We start from the raw sequence: 18,062 nt of genomic DNA on the forward strand, positions 1-18,062 counted from the left end.
AAGGCATCTTTCACTTTTTTTATTCTTTCACCTAAGAATGTTATAATCTGGACTGCAGAATGATGAGGTATCTGCATAAGTTTTGCAGCGCTGATAGTATAGCCTGTTCAATTGATTAAGGGATTTTTAAAAGGTGTTTGTTGCATGAATTCCCTCAGGTTGGAGAGGATATAAAAATGGGTTTCAAATTTCCTGGATCAGTTTTCTAATCCCTAGGTTTCATATAATGGGGAACACCCCATATTCTGCTTTTTGTTGAATCCAGTTCTGAGCAGGAGAATTGCGCTCTCTTTCCCCCAGAAGGTTTAGGCACAGGTGTCTCGCACAGAGGTCCCAAACAGCAGTAGTCACCAAGGTGCTTACATCGGATAGGGTGGCAGTCAGTGCATTTGCTAATAAGTAATAGAGTAACAAACTGTTTTCTTCAAATGCTGAGAGTAGCAGGAGGGCGACAAGGGCATTATTCTTACTTTTTGGTAGAGTGAAGGCATATCCTACCCTTGCTTTCAGGATAGCATCAAAACCCTTTGGCCTTCCTGACTTGTTGTAATATATGTTTTTCAATGCACGAAGACCTGTGCCTTGGTAGCTGTTAGGAAAAGAAGAGGGAGATGATTTTTCCAGATGACAACAATCATTGTATTAGCTGGAAGCGTTATTCTAGTTCTAAAATCCCATTACACTAGGGTCATGCAAAAGGGGTAGGTAACAATCTCTGTTACATAAAACTTACAATCCAGAGGCAAGACAGGGATACAAATATCAGGAAATAGCTGAATCGTGTTGGCTGGTGTGCCAATGTCCAGCTGTTCACATTTTTTAGGAAGGCATTGTAATAAAAGGAAACTAGGAAGATGTTTTGCAGATGTTTACAGTGAGTTCTTTCCAAGTGCAGGGATGTGCACTAAGAGGAGGTTTGAAGATGATTACTTCAAAGCAATGGGCATTGGAGGTCCCAAACCTTTTTTGCTGCATCAGTTAGGTCTTGCTCAGAAAACAAAACTGCCCATTTACTCTTTGGTTTTCCTGCAGTGCAAGTAGGAGTGTTTTGCAAACACCAAGGGATTTGTTTTTATGGGCCCTCTGAAACAGAGTGCTAGCGAGCAGACATACAGAGAGGGTTTTTCTCAGTGCTCATTAACTGTGTGCAGTTTGAGATGCTTAAGACAGATTTATTTTTTTCTTAGACTGCTTAACTTTATGTAGACTTATATGGCACTTGTGTCTCAAAGCTTTGATTGACTTGATTTGCAGAATGCAAATGTTCCACAGTGAAACCCAAACTTGGGTATGTAGAAAATGAAAAAGATACTTCTGTCCTTTGGAAGAAAAAATACATTAGCTTAAAAATATTGTGATAAATTAATTTAAAACATTTTGCTTGAATCACCACAGAATCTGGAAAAGAACTCTTGAGTTGTATAGTTTTTATAGGAGTGCTCTTGGTGGTCAATGTCCCTTCTTAGAAAATAGAGAGTTTAAGTGGTTGAGCTAGTAGTGCAATACAGTTATGTCTAAGAGGTAGAATCTGGCTTTTCAGAGGAGCATTTAATAATTACCAGATTAGGCTTGCCTCTTCTGCCATTCCAAGTCTTGCTCGTGACTCACTTTGCGAGTTTTGCCATCGCAGAGGTAGGAGTCCTAAAGGCAAGTTCCCTTCTCTGATTCAGAATACTCCGTTTTCAACATTGAATGGGGTAGTAGTCGAGCAGACAAAAATAGATACTCTGATCATGTGCTTAAAGACATAATGCACATGTCCAAGGAAAGATAAATTTAAGTTACATAGCCAAGTGTAATTTTAGTATTTCACACATTCTGTAATTTTAGCAACACTTTTTGAAGATGTAATATTTTCAAGTATTTGTATGTTTTGGCAACTTGGCAAGAATTAAATCTTTGGATTCTCTTTGCTGAATCACTTGCTTGGCTACTGTGCAACAGTTGTCCTTTCCTCCAAATCACACGGTCAGGAAATCTGTGCACTAAGCCTTAAGGGTTGTATGTATTAAAAGCAATACTCTTATGCATGGAAACAGTAGTTCACAGGGAAAAGATACTCAGTATACTGATATGCTACAGCATTTATTAATAGGTAGATAGTCCTTTAGGAGGAACAGCCACATTTTTTGATAAAGAAAGAGCTCATGTAATTTAGGAAAAAAAGAAGGATGCAGGAAAGTTGCATTACTGCAAAAAGGACATCTCGCACTACTGTTGATTTGTCCACTTGTGCTGCTGTTCCTTTACAGGAAAAATTACGATGATTGTAAGGGAAAGAACTTACCTATAAGTATCAATTAAATTATTAAGCAGCAATATGTTTTTCATTACTTTATCTCCCATCTGTTAAGGTTAACTGTGGACACTTAAAAAAAGAGCTGTTTCTGCTTGATAAAGATGATATATTGCTTCGGCAATGATTTTGTGTTTTAAAACACCTGTAAGACTATATAAATGTGAGTTATTAAATAAGTTAGTTGATCAAATTGATTTTTTTTTTTTTTTCCCCCCGTGTTGCCAAGGGAACATTGCATGTGTCCATTGCCTTTTGGCCACAGAGGAGGCACAGCAGTACCCACAGCGAAGGAGTAAGCGTAGCCAGCAAAGTGCGTTTGGCTCCTAATTGAGGCTGCTTGGAAGAGCCTCCTGCACCTCACTGGAGAACAAGTTGCTTCCTCTCTGCCCGTCTTCAGAAGTTTTCACTTTAGTGTCCGCGTCTTCCTCACTTAGTGGGCTCTGCTAGCAACTGGCTCTGAAAAGCCTTTGTTCGGTTTTCTCGTGAGAGACTTCTTTTTGCCAGAGGTTCGAAACATCTTTGTCACGGGGTTTAGCCACGCTGCTTTCCAGATGCCTTGCGTGTACTGTGTGTACAGTAGCAAGCACGTGTTGTAACACTGAGGCAGTTGGTCAAAAAAATTAAAACAGGGTATGTATGTGCAGCACAGGTTGATGAATAAAGGTGTCAAGTTCAGAATGAAGATGTAAAATACCATTTTAATGTGTTAGATTAACTGGTTTCCTCCATTTAATGTTTTCTTTCCAAAATAAGTTTAATGTGGTTAAACATTGACCTCAAAGTATTTCTGCATGTAATATCAAACCTGCATTAATAAACATTGTGCCTTTTGAGTTTAAAAAAAAAAAAATTGAGCCAATTAACACATTTTACTGTAAAATGGGTATTGAAGTGTACACAGAAATATTAACAGACTTTAATTAATAGATTTCAGATTGCATTTGATAAACATGCAAGATTCACTGATTATTTTCTGAAATGAAATGAGAGGGTAAAAAGGCTTTCCTTGCAATCCACATTGGTCTTCCTCATACCATACTATAGCCAACTGAAAGCACACTTGCAGTCTGCCTTCACCCGAAAAGCTGTTGCACATTTGTACTGTGTGAACTGCTGTTGTACTGTGCCTGTCGTATAATAATTATATTTAATTCTTGGTCTACATGCACAGTAATAGAAAGTGGTGCTTTTTATTCTCTCCTTCAGCCAATACCAAAGCCCGCAGTAACGAATTCGCTGAAAAGAACGGACTTCAAAAATACGAGTACGTCTTACATCCGCGAACTACTGGATTCACTTTTGTGGTTGAGCGTCTAAGGGAAGGTAATTCTGCTCTGTATTTTATATGTTCTTTTTCTTCCTTTAAGATAACGAATCTCACCCAAGCTGTAGAAGCTGATGTTCACAAAACTACTTGAAGTAATTTCAGAAAAACTTCATGTATCCTGATCACAAAAAAAGCCCTTGTTTGCAACCCTACTTAAAATGATTGTAACATGGAGAGATTTGAGAGAGTTAGTAACAGATACTAACATCATCAGGAGATATGCAGTGGATGAAAACAACATTTTTGCCTTTTTTTTTTTAAATATTGTAGCTTGTTTAGCAGTCTATCTCAGAAAAATAGTGGAAAAGATCCCAAGGAAGTTCATCCTTATTGTCTGTACCAGTCCTTAACCCGAACTGGGTGGTTGACACTGAACACACAGACATGTATAACACTGCCCTCTCTGAAAAGCTTCTGGTTTTAACTCTGAGAGCTGAGACAACAAGTTGCTATGTTAAATGGACAAGGGGAATGCACAGCTGCATGTAGATGCAGCAAGTCAGCTGCCCAGTGCTGCCAGCTTTTTCAGGTGATGGTGACTTGGAGAAGCTGCCTAAAATCGGAGTTGTGCTGCTTGGCTGAGTAGTGGGTAAGAGAATGCATGATGCTTGCTTTTTACCTAGAAATGGTCTTCCATCCCTTTATTAATCTGGGGGTAGAGATAGAGTCCCTATTATCAGGGGAACAGAGTACAAAGATGTGATTGCTTGTTAGATCGAGATGCCTGTGGGTTGTTTTGGGAGTGGGCATTTCAATGAGATTTGAGGCCATAATGGTGTAACCATTAAATGATACTGATGTGGCAGTGATTAAAATACAGATGAGTGAATGTTTGAGGATATATGAATGTATGGTTGAAGAAAATAAACATGTACAGTAGATATGAAGTGACTTATTTATAGGCTAGTTCTTCAGGGAAAAGCAATTCTAGATCTTTAACATATGCTGGTTATTCTGACTGCCAAAGGAAGAAGTTTGAGATTATTAAAAAGAATAAGGACCTGCTGGTAGGTTTTTTCCCTTGCTGGAATCCTTGAATCCTTGCTTGGATTTTAGGAGCAGAGCTGCCTTGCGTATTGCCCGATTCCTACTAAGCAGATATCCTGAGATCGCTGTAAATGCTTTGATATTTTGTCCAGCTGGACGACCCTAGCTGGACCATATATCTATTTGACCCTATTTTTATTGGACATTCAGTGGTGGACATCTTAGATTTTCATCGATCTTGAATGTTTATTACTCCATTTGCTGTGGTGAAAAAAAATTGCCACATATGCAATTTCAAAAGCTTGTTTTACTTAAAACTTTTCAGCACTAGGTTAACCTAGTGCATAACAATATTTCTAGCCTGGAATAAATTTTCAGTTAAAGGAATGTTTTCCACTTGAAATATTATCAAGTTAAAAAAAAAAAAAGGTTCTGTATTTGCTGCAGAAATGAGCTTTGTGGTTATACAGTCATTTTCTAATTTTATAAAAATGCTTTTCTGTTGCTGTATGAGAGATCTATGCAAATTAGGCTACTGGGTTATAAAAAGGAAAATATTTCAGGCTGATTAACTGATTTTATGCAGTACAAAGCTGGGGAAAAAACCGAAAACATTCCTAGGTGATTTTTGTGTCCAGTCTTTTAAATGCTTTTAAGTCCTACTTTTATTTAAGGCAGGCAAATATTGAGTGAAATGTTAATGTCCCTGTAGCATTGAATTTACTAGGTATTGTGTACCTTGATAGGCATTGAGGTATACATATTATGACTGTGTGCTATTATGTAGTAAATTATGTGTGAGAAGGTAGTTCAAGTAGCATTTTAAAATACTTATTACTTACTAATTTAAGAATTGGTTTTCTGTTGTTTGCAAGTGCACCACATACGGACCATTTGTGTTGAAATATTTTATTTTTATGGACAACCTAACTGTAGTTGCTTGACTTTAAAACACTTCAGTATATTATATACCTGCATACATATTTTTTCATCTGTATAATATAGATGTCCAGGTAGATTTTCAGATACAGATGGGACAGTTGGTACCTAGTGCTATTGTGCAGCTCTGGTTTGACTTATTACTTATACTGTTAGAATGCCTTTTTCACAATTCTAGTTTCTGATATTAGCAGTAATAAAGAAAACCAGGATTGTTAAAGATATGGTGTTAACATGAGTCCCTGTTTCTGGACTGTCCTAATGCTACGGTAGTAGCAATAATCATAAAAATATACTTGTTTCCTTTTTTCCTGCTCATAACTGCAAGCACAAAGCAGTGTGTGTGACTTTAACGTGCAGGAGGGAGTGGTGGAGATTTTAACATCATGTTTACGTCTTTGAAAGTATTTTTGTGCATAGATGACAACCTTATTGCCCTATAGCTCTCCTGTGAATACATTTTGGCTCGTGGCTGTTTTCCATTCCTGAGGCTCAAGTGTCTTTACTTCAGGCCTGAGTACATTATTTTGCTCCAAAAATAGGTTGATGAAGAGAGAGGGAAAATGTCATTAGAAGTTTAACTGCTTTTCAAATGTTGAAAAAGCTAATTTAATTTGGCAAGAACCCTGATTAATATGCATCACAATCTGTAGCATGAAAGAATTACCTGTTATTACATAAAAATAACTATTAGCCACCCTTCTGAATAGGAAGTGCAGAATCAGGAAAAAATAACCTTCAGTAAAATGTTTCCTGTATCTCTGCAGGAGAGTTTCTTCCTAGAGGAAGCACTATCTGGACCCTGACAGCATAATCCAAGCAGTTGTCAGTCCTTTGCTTTCCATAGGTGGCAAAAATTTCTGAACCATGTGACTGGATTTTTGCCCGTGATGACCAACGCTCAAATTCCTCTGGCTGCCTTTTTGCTCTTATATGGTCATTTTTTTCTAACTATTTGATCTCTTTTGCCTGTAGATGCTGCTATGGTGGGTTTCTAAGTCGTTGCTGAGATTATGGGAGCGAAGGAAAAAAAAAAATCTGTATAACCTCCACCAAAAAATCAATTAAAATTGTTTAGGTAATACATCTCCTTGGCTTTTGAGTCTCTTACCTTTTTTTCCCCACATTCTAGCTCTTCATGAGTGATAGCTCTTACCCCCTGAGCTGACTCTTCTAAACAGAAACCCAGGTAGAAGCTGACTAGTTTTTTGTTTCATTATGCTCAGGTGCCAAGACAGTGAAAATATTCTTTTACTTGTAAATGATCACATTACTGTTTTCTCATTCATATAAACCTTAGAATCACCCAAGAGTAAACACAGACTGAACATGCTTTAGATGTATAATTAATAATATACTCAGGAGAATAAGGACTGCAGTTGTTGCTGTTTTTTAAGCAAGACATAAATTTGATTCAGCATTGATTTTTGGAAAGGCGTGTTCCTCTAGCTCAATAATAATTTTAATATAATGTCGTTTGTGCATGGTAAGAGAAAATACAGTATAGACGTGAGAACACAAAGAGGAAAAGACCCCATGGTAGCTGGATTAGGTCAGCTTGCTACCTGATATGCAATATAGGGCATTACCTGAAGATGTGTAAGTGAGTAAGAGAGGAACAAAAATTTCAGTAAGGACTAATGAAGATAGAAAAGTGTTAAATATTCTTAGGTTAAATATAGGTTAACAAAATTTATGCATTTTTCACCCCTGCAAGAAGATCAACCTTCCTGGGAATGATTATTGAATTTCTAGTCAATTGTGACAGTCATTGCAACAGATAAAGCAGGTTTGTGAGATTCTTCGTTAATCTTTAGTGATGCACGTTACTAAAAATAGCACTAGCCTTTTTTCCTAGCATGCTTTAAAGTTTGCATCTGCAAACTCTTTGGCCTTAGTCTATTAAAATATTTCAAGTGTATGAGCTCAATTAATTATACATTTTTCTCAGTGCTGAAGCACATTTGATTGCTTTGATCACTTATCATGGCAGCCAGAGGAATTGCCCTGTGGAAGACCAAACCTGTGTTGACCAAAGTGACCACTGCAATCCCAAGTACTATCGCATCTGGTTAGCTGGCTATCAATGGAAAGCAAAGAGAAATTAGAGTTGATTTGCTTCTTTCTAATTCTCTTCACTTGATCATCTGTATTATTTGTCTTGCCTCAGCTGTTATGAATCCTGGTTTCAGTCAGCACCTGGTGCAAAATGACTAGAGCTTTATGCTGTATTTCTTTAGGGAACAAAGGTGAGCATTTTTTGAAAGAGCCAGAACACGTGAATGAGTGACAGAAAGTGAACTCTAGACAAAATGAAGATTGGTCATGACTTTTTTGTTTTAACTCATCATCGTATACCTCTCTTTAACTGTCTCCTAAAGTCATATTTAATCCTTTTTTAAAGCCTGAAACTTTGAATAAGTTACATATGGAGTCACTTTTGGCAGAACTTGGGTTAAGGCAAATCATCTCCTTTTACAAAATGTCGGACTTTGAAAATGACAGAAATGTGCAGGAAGTTAAATAAGACTTTTATATAAGCATGCCTTTAACAATGTTAATTAAAAACACTTATGGTTTAAATAATGCTCTTGAAGATCTAGTTTGTGAGATCCTTCTATGAAAGGTCAGGAGGTTACTCAGAAATTAAGTATGGGTTTTCAGGCCTGGTTGTATTTTATAAAGTTTTTTCTGAAGTGCCAAATGACATTGAAAGTTCAGATGGCTTGAATGTTCACTTTCAAAGAGATGGAAAATAATACTAGTTGATTTGATTCAATATTGTCTGGATTCATTGAATTACATATATTATCTTGGCATAATATCTGTAATTGTAGCCAAATAGTCTGTCGAGAGAAAATAGTTGTTTATGAATGTTTTCTTAAAATTGCTTCATGGCTTTTAAGTATTTTCTCAGGACTAAATAAACAGTAAGTGTTAAGACAGAGCTAAGGCTTTAAAGCGTCATTAGAAGATTATTCATACTTTCACAGACAATCATTTCTGCCAACATTAAATTTTAACTGACCTCTTTTTGACACTTCCTCTATATCCATCAACAGTCTTTAATATCTGGATACATTGGATTGGATGTTACTATTATGGGTTTCATATTTTACTGGTTTTACAGTATGATGAAGAGTCAGAATTATTTGCCTTATTGTAGTATTTCAGCTTCAAATTTATTTCTAGTTCGTAATTACCCAACTGAAAAAAATATTGCGGATAACAGCTGTCAACTGCAGCATCCTAATATAAAAAAGACAAAATTTAACATGCTTGCCTTCATTGCATATCCTTACTGATAGAAAGAAACTGCGATTCTCATCCTGTTTCCCAGATTGGTTCAAAATTGATAGTTTTGCCCCAGTGCAGATATTTGTAATACACACAATCAGAAACCAGTCTATATCTTCTTCTGTTCATACCTGAGTCTTACAGCTGTACAGCATTTCAGTAATTACATGCAATATCCCAATTTGTTTCATTGCTAGGGCAGGAAAATTGTATTTAGGTGTTCAGTCCAGGATATCTATATATATCTACGTAAATATTTTAATCCTGTGACACTTATTGACTATTATGTGGATTCTGTATGCTTTTCTGGGAGCTATAGTAGCCATGTATGTGTATTTATGTACTTAATGCCATTTATTTGAGTTATGGTACAATGTGCTTATATGGCACTTTTGAGCTAATAATATAGGGAGACAGTTTGCCATTTGCAGATTAATATATATCTAAGACGGTTAATAGGAGATGATGATCAGCAGTTCTTGAAAGCTGACACGTACAGTTTGGTTCACCTTCACTGGAGGGTGAAGTAGCCAGAGTTACACAGCAGGTCCTTGTAAGCAGCATCTGGATGTCCTCGCTATGCATGGAGAATACAGTAAGCTCCTGTATAAAGCCCTAAATAGGTTATGGACAGAGGTGATTCTGTCTTAAGCCCTGCAATCGTCACATGAGGCAAGGTGCTCAAATTTGACGTATTTGTGTAAACGGTGTTTAAAGCTGAGGCTCTCAATTTAGTAATTCATTAACAAGACCCTCCAACTTGAAGTAGCCAGAGTATATTAGCTCCCAGAGCTTTTTTTTCTTACTCTGACTTTGAAAGACAGAGAGGCAGGAGGCTGCTTTTAGGAGTGGATGAAATGTCTCTGAGGAACGCTACCGTGGTAACTGCCAGAGGCTTGTCTTCTGGTGTAGGTGACGCTTCTACTCTGCACAGTTATGTCCAAAGCACCTACAGCTTACAAGACAGATGCCATTTATTCTTTCAAATGTAAATCAAAAGTAATACCAATTTCTAAGTGTGTTATATGTGGGGGTTTTATTAAGGGAAAATTGATGAAGGTGTAAAATTCAGGTCTAACAGCTCTTTTCATTGGCAGAAATGCTCAGGCTATGGTGGGCAGGCTGTATGAATGAATGGATGTAGGTATTAAATATACTGCTTTCTATTTCGTTGCACAAAGTTTCTTTCCTCTTCACGTAAACACTGGGTGAGATGTGGGGGTCTTGATCACAGAAGTGTCCGCTGAATTACCTTCAGCGGTTTTATGCGTTCAAACTGAACCACGTAAGCAGGACTTCAGCAGTTTTCAGGTTTGTGCATAATTTGTCTTCTGTTACAGAGGTACAGGACGTAGAAACGCCCCACATCAAATGACAGTGAGGGTTAGATCTGTTTTTTTAACGAAAGCTAACCTCCCTCTTTGTGACTGAACAGATTTCTGACTCCCAGCATGATATGCTGAGCCACTGCCAAAATTTCTGTGGGTTTTGGCGAGGCCGGAGCTTGCACACTGACCGGCACTGCCATCTCTCAGAGCAGCTCTCGCCTGTTTGTGCTGGTTGCTCAGTGCATGTGTAAACCAAAACCAGTCTGTTTTGGAAATAGGAAAATATAAGTGGCCACATGAGCATTAACTTTAGGTCCTCAATCAACTAATTTCACCCATATGTCTGTCAGATTTGCAGAGATTAAGCAGCAACTCTAAACCTCTAAACCATCGTTCCTCAATGCAAGGAAATGCTTTCTTCCCGATTTCTTTTTTTTTTTTTTTCCCCCCTCTGTGCATGTGTGCCTCCCAGAGTCGTGTTACTAAGTAGACTGATACTCAGAAATTACAGAGCTATTGTGAAAGAGCTTTGAGCAGTTTTTCAGCTGAAAATGCAGTATTAGAGCTTCACTGGTTGCCGTTATAATTGAGCTTGTGCTTTTACGAGAATTGGATCCTGCACATCAAATAGCGTAGCCTTTGATATAGAAATATCAGTATGTAAATTGAAGCCCGCATGCTTTTTATGCCTTTTTGTGTGTTGGTAGAAAATTCATAACAAATTAGTTAATTTAAAAAACCCAAAGACCGTGTTCAAAAACAGACTTTTATCGCTAGGCATGTCTGTGAAATTCAGCAATGCAGAAAATCGGGTGCAGGCTGTTGTGCTTTATTGCGAACACTGACAGTTGTCTCTGTAATCTGGAACATGGGAAAGGGCAGTTTGACTTTTTTCCAGAATCATGTTAACCATTGATGATTATTGTATCTTGCAAACATCTTCACGCGTTGGCTTTGACTTTTCAGAATGAGCACCAGCTTTCTGTTAGATATTTTCTGGCCTTTGGTACACGTTGAAGTTTCTGTTCCTATCTCTTCCTTTGTGTCTTACTGGAGCAGTATGCTGCACTACTTGCTCCACCTCTGTGGCAAACAGTCCATCGTGTCAGTCCTCCTGGGAAGGATTTGGTTTTTCCGAACCACTCGTCTCTCAGCCCCCATCCTTTCCTCTTTCCATCCTCCACTGCTTTTGAGAAGGAAGCACAGCCTTTCACTGGAGGCTTTATGGTGGATCCACGTGAGAATCGCTGCCACCTGTAGTGTTTGCAGGTTGACATGTTGTTGTTTGTTACCCATACATCTATGGTACTCATCAGAAATATTTCAGGTTTTACGGTCTTGAGCCTCTCAAGACCCGTCTACTGAAATAATCTCCTTACACTCTCTTGTGTGTGAGTCATGGCTTGTGACAAGCAGATATACCATGCGGTAGATCATTTTTCCGTTTACCTCCTAGCAGGTTATTAATAGTCACTGTGGTAACCATATTAAAAAGTTATTATTTGCCAGCAGTTACCCCACAGTGGTATTAGATGTTTCCACTGTTTTCCCTTAACTCAGAATACACAGTATCTGTGGTAACGATGTGGTAATGTTTGGCGAATGTGGGCTTTTTTAATTGCTTCAACTGGAGGCCTGGAAAGATATGTTAGCTCATCAGATTGCATAGGTAGAAATGAAGCTTGGTCAAAGATGACTTCAGGAAAAGTGGTTGCTCAGTAAAAACTAGATGTTCCTGCTTTTTTTTTTTTTAATCTAATGTTTATCTCCTCTTCAAGATATTTTTAAAGAAGGTTTTTCTGGTTGTTTATGTGCTTTGACTAGACGGTGGACCAAAAGTGTGTGTAACAAGGTGTATCTGCTGGTCTAGTCTTGGTCAGCATCTCTCTGGGTGTCCATTTTGAAAGGTCATTCATCTGATTGGAATATTTATTTGGTTCGTTTTTTCCTATAGTGTCACTCACAGCAGCACAGTAAGCTTAGCCCAGGGTCTTGCAATACTCTTGGTGCTCCTCTATCCTGCACGAAATACCAAACAGTCCATTTCGTAGGCTTGTTCACTACATCCTTGTGACGGGCTTGATACAGTATTCAGTATACTTTATTAGTAAGAATTGTCAAGGGGATTTGGGGTTTTGTGTCAGAGTACTGAGCTTTGTGGTTGTTTTTAAAGACTTAACAGCTGCAGGACAGACAATAGGTGAGCCTCAGGTAAAGTTCAAGTTTATTAATTACTGCTCGTTCTTGTCAGCCAATGATCCATGATTTTGCAGGTGATGTTGGTTGGATTGGTAGCATATTTAATTATTGATGAAGCTGAAATTAATTCCTATAAACAGAGGAATAGTACTGATATCTATTTCACATGGCATTACCAGATGCTCTACACAGCATACCCATTTCTCGGCTCTGTTTATTAGTAAGGCAGATAATTGCTTCAAGCAGTCTTGAGTAGAGAGGAGCCTAAACATACTTTTTCCAGGACAAAATACTGATTTAGTTTCAGTTAGGAGATGATGTTTCATGATGTGTTTTATCAGAAAAATAGCAGCATCTACAGGCTGAACAGACTAATCCCAAATCAGAGTCCCATTGTAGAGGAGATCCTCAATCATGTTTGATGGATTCCCCGCTCTTCCACTTTTTGCAGATGCTAGCTGTTTTCATTTCCAGCTGCATTAAAGTTGCTGCAAATGTATTTTTTGTATTCCTGATATCACTTTTCTAAATGAGTAATTGCTGGCAGGGGATAACATCCGTGGAGTATCATTTCAGTTACTGGAAATGTTGGAATCCTCAAGCTGTTCAGATATAGCCCCCAAATCTGTTAAGATAGTAGTAAAACTTCCAATCTCCTCTACTTGCAAAATTTGCTGCTTATGTATCATTAAACCTTAAGCAGTTTGTTTCTTTCATTCCCTTCTGCTGTTGCAACTTCAGCTCTTCTTCCCTTTGCCCTCCTCTCAATCCCCTGCCACTATTTTCAGGGTAGACAAAATTTAGTCCAGCATCATACTTTTCCGAGCTGACTCAGATCCCTGAGTTTGGCAGTCATTTGCAAGGCTCTGATCCAGAGATGTTGAGAGCAGTGCCACATTCATGAGTCCTGGATGTTGCTATGGTACTGATACTGAAAAACGAAAAAACATAAGAGGGCAGAGGAGCTTGGGAAAAATTGTAGTAGAGTATAAATGGTTTTTAAAATAGATTTTTATCAAAACATAAACTTCAGCATAAATTCAACTTTTCACCTCATTCATCACCTTATATGTAATCTGAAATATTGCTGTCTTTGGGACTTATTTTGTCAACCTTTTCCTGAACTGCAGGATTCTGGAGGGCAGGAAGTAAGGTCTTGGCTCTCAATGTTCTCACTAAACATTGGTAGATATAGGAAGGGTTTCCCTTTACTGCCTATATGCCATGCCAGTTATTTGAAGTGCTGTACAATGTGAATTAACTGTTATAATGAAGTATTTTACAGATATAAGGTTTGAATATATTTTCCCATAAATTCATTTTTCTGTGGAATGGCTACCAGTTAAGAATTGGAGAACTGGTTTTATACATTCAATGTGGTAGCGTCTCTCCCTGATCCTATTTCATACTGTTAAAAGCCAATATCTTAAAATAAGCATCTCTGAAATGCTTATCGTCTATATTTAGACTTATGCAAAACTGTGATTTTGTTTGCATTGGTAGTCATTGTTGACCTTGCAGTATAACGATAAAAGTGAGTGCTCTTGGTGATTATAAAACAGTTCCAGAAGTGGGGACCTGAGCAACCTTCTGGCTAGCTTGTTCTGACCACCAGTCCTTCACTGCACCGCTCGGAAAGGAGGCAGCCCGTCCTGATGGTTTCTGGCATCGCACAGACAGTAAGGACGTCTATTAGGAGAAAAGCGTAACATGCACAATAAATAAAAAGGAGAGACATTTTCAAAAACGTTTCAGAGACTTTGGAATTTGTGAGCAGTGGCGTGTTTGTGTTGCCTGGAAGTTGCTATGGGTGCTGATGTTGAAAAGCCAAACACACAGAGGGCAGACCTTAGGGACATAAGTCCCATTTAAAATCCTATAAGAATTAGAGTTCTTTAAATCTGCTTGGATGCTTTTGAAAAATCATCCCTCAGAAGAATTCTTTGCCTAAGTGTTCTCTAGGCTCATCCTGTCGGCAGCACCACTGTAATTTAACCAGTCCTACTTCTGCCTTCATTTATCGAAAAAAGCATTCCTTCCAAAGGCCTGAAAGCTCCCTGGCTTCCTCTATCAGCCCTTTGCTTTGCTGCTCTTGTAGCATGCAGCAGAGAATTAAATGAAACATATGCTCAGCAGCTATGTGGCTCCTTCTTTCCTTCCCATTCTTCACATACTATCTGCTAGGACTGTGTCTTTTTGAGGCAGGTGTTTTGTTTTTGTGCGTCTGAAACAACCATCTCACTGGTATATTCGCATTGTTGAAGCAGGTAGCAGTTAAGCTGCAGCTGTCTCAAATAGCACACTCTGCATGTCCACAGCATTGCAAATATTTAATAAACCTGTTAATAATACATTCCAGACCATACTTGAGAGGCTGTGGAGATTCATCAGGATTTATGCTACCTGCGGTGCTAACAAATTCAGTTGACATTACACACTGAGACATGCACATAAGCATGCACTCAATGTTAAAACATATACATAATTTCTGATTTATAATAGCAGTGTTGTATGTTAGGAGAGAACATTTTCAAAGGATTATTCTCCTCCTTGAAGGGATAAATTCTCTTGACTTTCAGTCTTGTGCCATTCTGTATTCTGGCACATGTTGTAATCTACTAGCAGCATATTCTTTTTCATGTCTTCTTGTTTGGATAGCAGTGGACAGTACAGAATTCATTAAAACTGAAGAGCCAAATGCTGATAGAATATAATGAGCCTATGACTCAAATGGTGGGGGTTTTTTGTGTAAGGTATGGTATATTGTGTACATACAGAGCTGTGTATTTGTAGAGGAGTTTGGGGGGTTGATTTCTGGCTTTCTTGGCAAACTGTCTAGGATGAGGATCGTATTCTAAAACCTCATTAATACAGTTAGAGAAAACAAATCTTACTTAGCCTTTGTGAATTTATGCAGTAAGGATATATACTCCCATGATTTTTTACAAGCAAAATGGTTTTACTCTGCCACTCCCTCTAAGCTGGCTGAAAGCACTGTGGCCAGACAAGGGCTGCTTTACACCCAGACTGAAGACATTATGGTAACGAACCCAGCATGGGTTTCAACTAGTCAAAGACTACGAGCAAAGTGAGCTCACTCAGTCTGCAAAATATTCGGAGGCATCCTCCAGCCAGTGTAGCAGTGTTGTGCAGAATGAGTTTCACTGGCTTCTTGCTAGAGGTTCATTGCCACCTCTTAGCTGGTCGAGAGGAGGAATTCAATTGAATAGGTACATGTCCCGTTAGAACCATTCCAGGATTCACTATCAGGATGCTCTGTCTTGATCTGCAAGTCAGATGGCCTCATAAGGCGCTGCATCTTTTCAAAGTAAAACAGGAGAAAAGTGTTGAACATTCAGATTGCATAACTCAGTGCTGAGAAATAGGAATTTCAAAAAGTGAGATTGAATGCAGCCCTCTTGTGGTGTATGCTTTTGAGTGAGAGAACAAATGCTGTGTTTTGCCAGTCTGGTATTTCCTTTGCTTAGAAAGACAGACTTTTAACAATGTATTTCATGCTTTTTCATTTCAAATGAAAGAAAGGAAAAAAAATGTCAGAATGGAGAGCTTTTACTGGCAGGGCTTCGAGGCTGATCTGCTATGCAAGAAGCTATGAAGGAATAAAGTTCCATAATCTGCGGTGTTCTCTGGAAGAGCCTGAGAGGGGTGGACCTGAGGAAATGAACTGAGTTTCTTCCTAGGAGAAAGGTGGAATTTGGGAGTATATGGTTATAACTCCAGAAACATTGCCCTCATTTCCAAAAATTCTATAACAACTCTTTTACAGCTGTTATCTCAACATGGTTTTCTCAAAACATTTTGCTATCCAGAAACACATTCCTATAATATATTCATTATTTTAGTAGAAGAGTTGTGGCAAATATGAAAGGATGGAAGTAGTGGAGGTAGCTGAAAGAAATGAGAGGCTTGAAGATGTATACTCTGACAGCAGATTCTCAAATCCAAATTGTTTAAATACAATAATGTATTTTATGTCTATGAGTAATGCAGAGTCTACTTTAGGAAACAGTGGTATATCAAATGGGATATTTGAACATGCTTACATAATAAGCATCTCCTAGCTCTCAGATTTTTCTCTTAAAAAGAAAAAAAAAACCAAAAAACCAACAACAAAGTTTTTCTAATTGTGAAGTGATATGCTTCTTTGCTGACTTTTATTACTAAATTGTGCTTCTACTTTATGGAGCAGAAATGTCATGTTGCTTTTTCCTTCCTGGAATTTGCTATGTATATCTGGTATGGACAAAAGTCAAGAGTTATCTTGAAAAGGAGCACCAGCATAGTTTTAATGCCAGAAGTATGATACTTCACAAAAATCTTTCTCTGAAAAAAACTAAATAAACACACTAAGAAACCAATTATAAACAATTAAGAACATGAGCAATATGCTGGTCAGACTTTTGTCACAAAATAAACAAAGACTATTGAGAACTGCATGTAAAATATATTTTGTCTGCTACTTAGCACACGCTGTAGCTAAAATGGAAAATTCTGTAGAGCCGAATGATAGCACTAAGTGAATTGGCATTTGCAATTAGTTTTCCAGTGGTTTGGCGGTATTAATAATGCAGCAGAAGGACAGGATATCCTTCAACTAAGTCAGTATGAAAAAAGGTTTTCATTAGCATTACAATGAACTCTGAGAACTAGGTATTCTTACTCATTGGAAAAAAGATTTAGGGAAGCAAATTTCGTGTTTGAAAATGCTTGGGGAATTTTGGAGAGCATCTAAATATGACTATTATCAGAAACTGGTTTTAGTATAGTGTAGGGATAAAGTATCTTTCTCAGGCTGTTATTGTAATTCATAAGATGTTATTTTCAGCAGTGTTTATTATACAAAAGAATGTTCAAAACCAGATAAATACACTAGGGAGCCTGGTTAAATAGGAATAAACCAAAGGAGTTACTTAAAATTACAAGAGAAACAAAATGCTGACATAGATGAGATAAATTATTCTTTCTGTTGTTTTTCCATAATAGTCTATTCGGTCAAAACCAAAGAGCAGTAACTAATATATTTGCATATTTGTGGGCAAGTTTAGATGAAGATCATAAGTGTTCTGATTTATCAACCGAGGTAAAACGAGATTGAAGTAATCCAGTCTGGAGGAGCTGATGCTTATCAGCAGAACCTTGGAGCTGAGAGAGAGATTAATTGGAAGCCATCAGATGCAAGCTGATGACGACGAATGGATAGACGAGGAAGCAGTATGCCTTTCTATAACTGTTGTCACCACAGACCACAGGGCACTTGTGTTTGTCCGAATGGTCAAATTAGTCCAGCCTTCAAAACAGAGTATGCAATTCTGCTAAAATGGAGGTGACCATCTGGCAGCCTACAGCAACTTTGGAATCTTCTGCCTTTGCCAGTGTGCCCCATCCTGAATTATGTGCTTAGATTTTAGCCTGATGCCCAGCTACATCTTTATCAGTCAGTAATATCTTTTAGGTGAATTACTGTGTATACTATTACACAGTAGCTCGAGATCATCCAAATTCCTAGTCTTTTCCAGATATGTGGTTAGAACAGTATCAGGATTTTTTTGAAGGATCTCTTCCTACACCTCCCTGCAGTAAACACTCCAAATACACTTTCACGTAATCCTTCTTCACTGAATTATTGCAGTTCTGTCCTCAGCATGTCCTGATGCCTGTGCCTCAG

At 38.0% G+C, this 18,062-nt stretch overlaps 1 protein-coding gene across 15 annotated transcripts in view; it reads left to right on the forward strand.

Annotated features, from left to right (window-relative positions):
- Positions 1–18,062, forward strand: part of LCLAT1 (lysocardiolipin acyltransferase 1) — a 120,993-nt gene that overhangs the window by 63,263 nt on the left and 39,668 nt on the right. For 14 of the 15 annotated variants that reach the window (XM_069799988.1, XM_069799983.1, XM_069799984.1 and 11 more), the window contains one exon: positions 3,506–3,622. The exons of the other annotated variant lie outside the window; for it this stretch is intronic. In XM_069799988.1, the coding sequence (XP_069656089.1) occupies positions 3,506–3,622 (117 nt within the window). The remainder of the gene's footprint in view (positions 1–3,505; positions 3,623–18,062) is intronic. 15 annotated transcript variants of the gene reach the window in all.

This window comes from Haliaeetus albicilla, chromosome 13, assembly GCF_947461875.1.
Source record: "Haliaeetus albicilla chromosome 13, bHalAlb1.1, whole genome shotgun sequence".
NCBI classification, from domain to species: Eukaryota; Metazoa; Chordata; class Aves; order Accipitriformes; family Accipitridae; genus Haliaeetus; species Haliaeetus albicilla.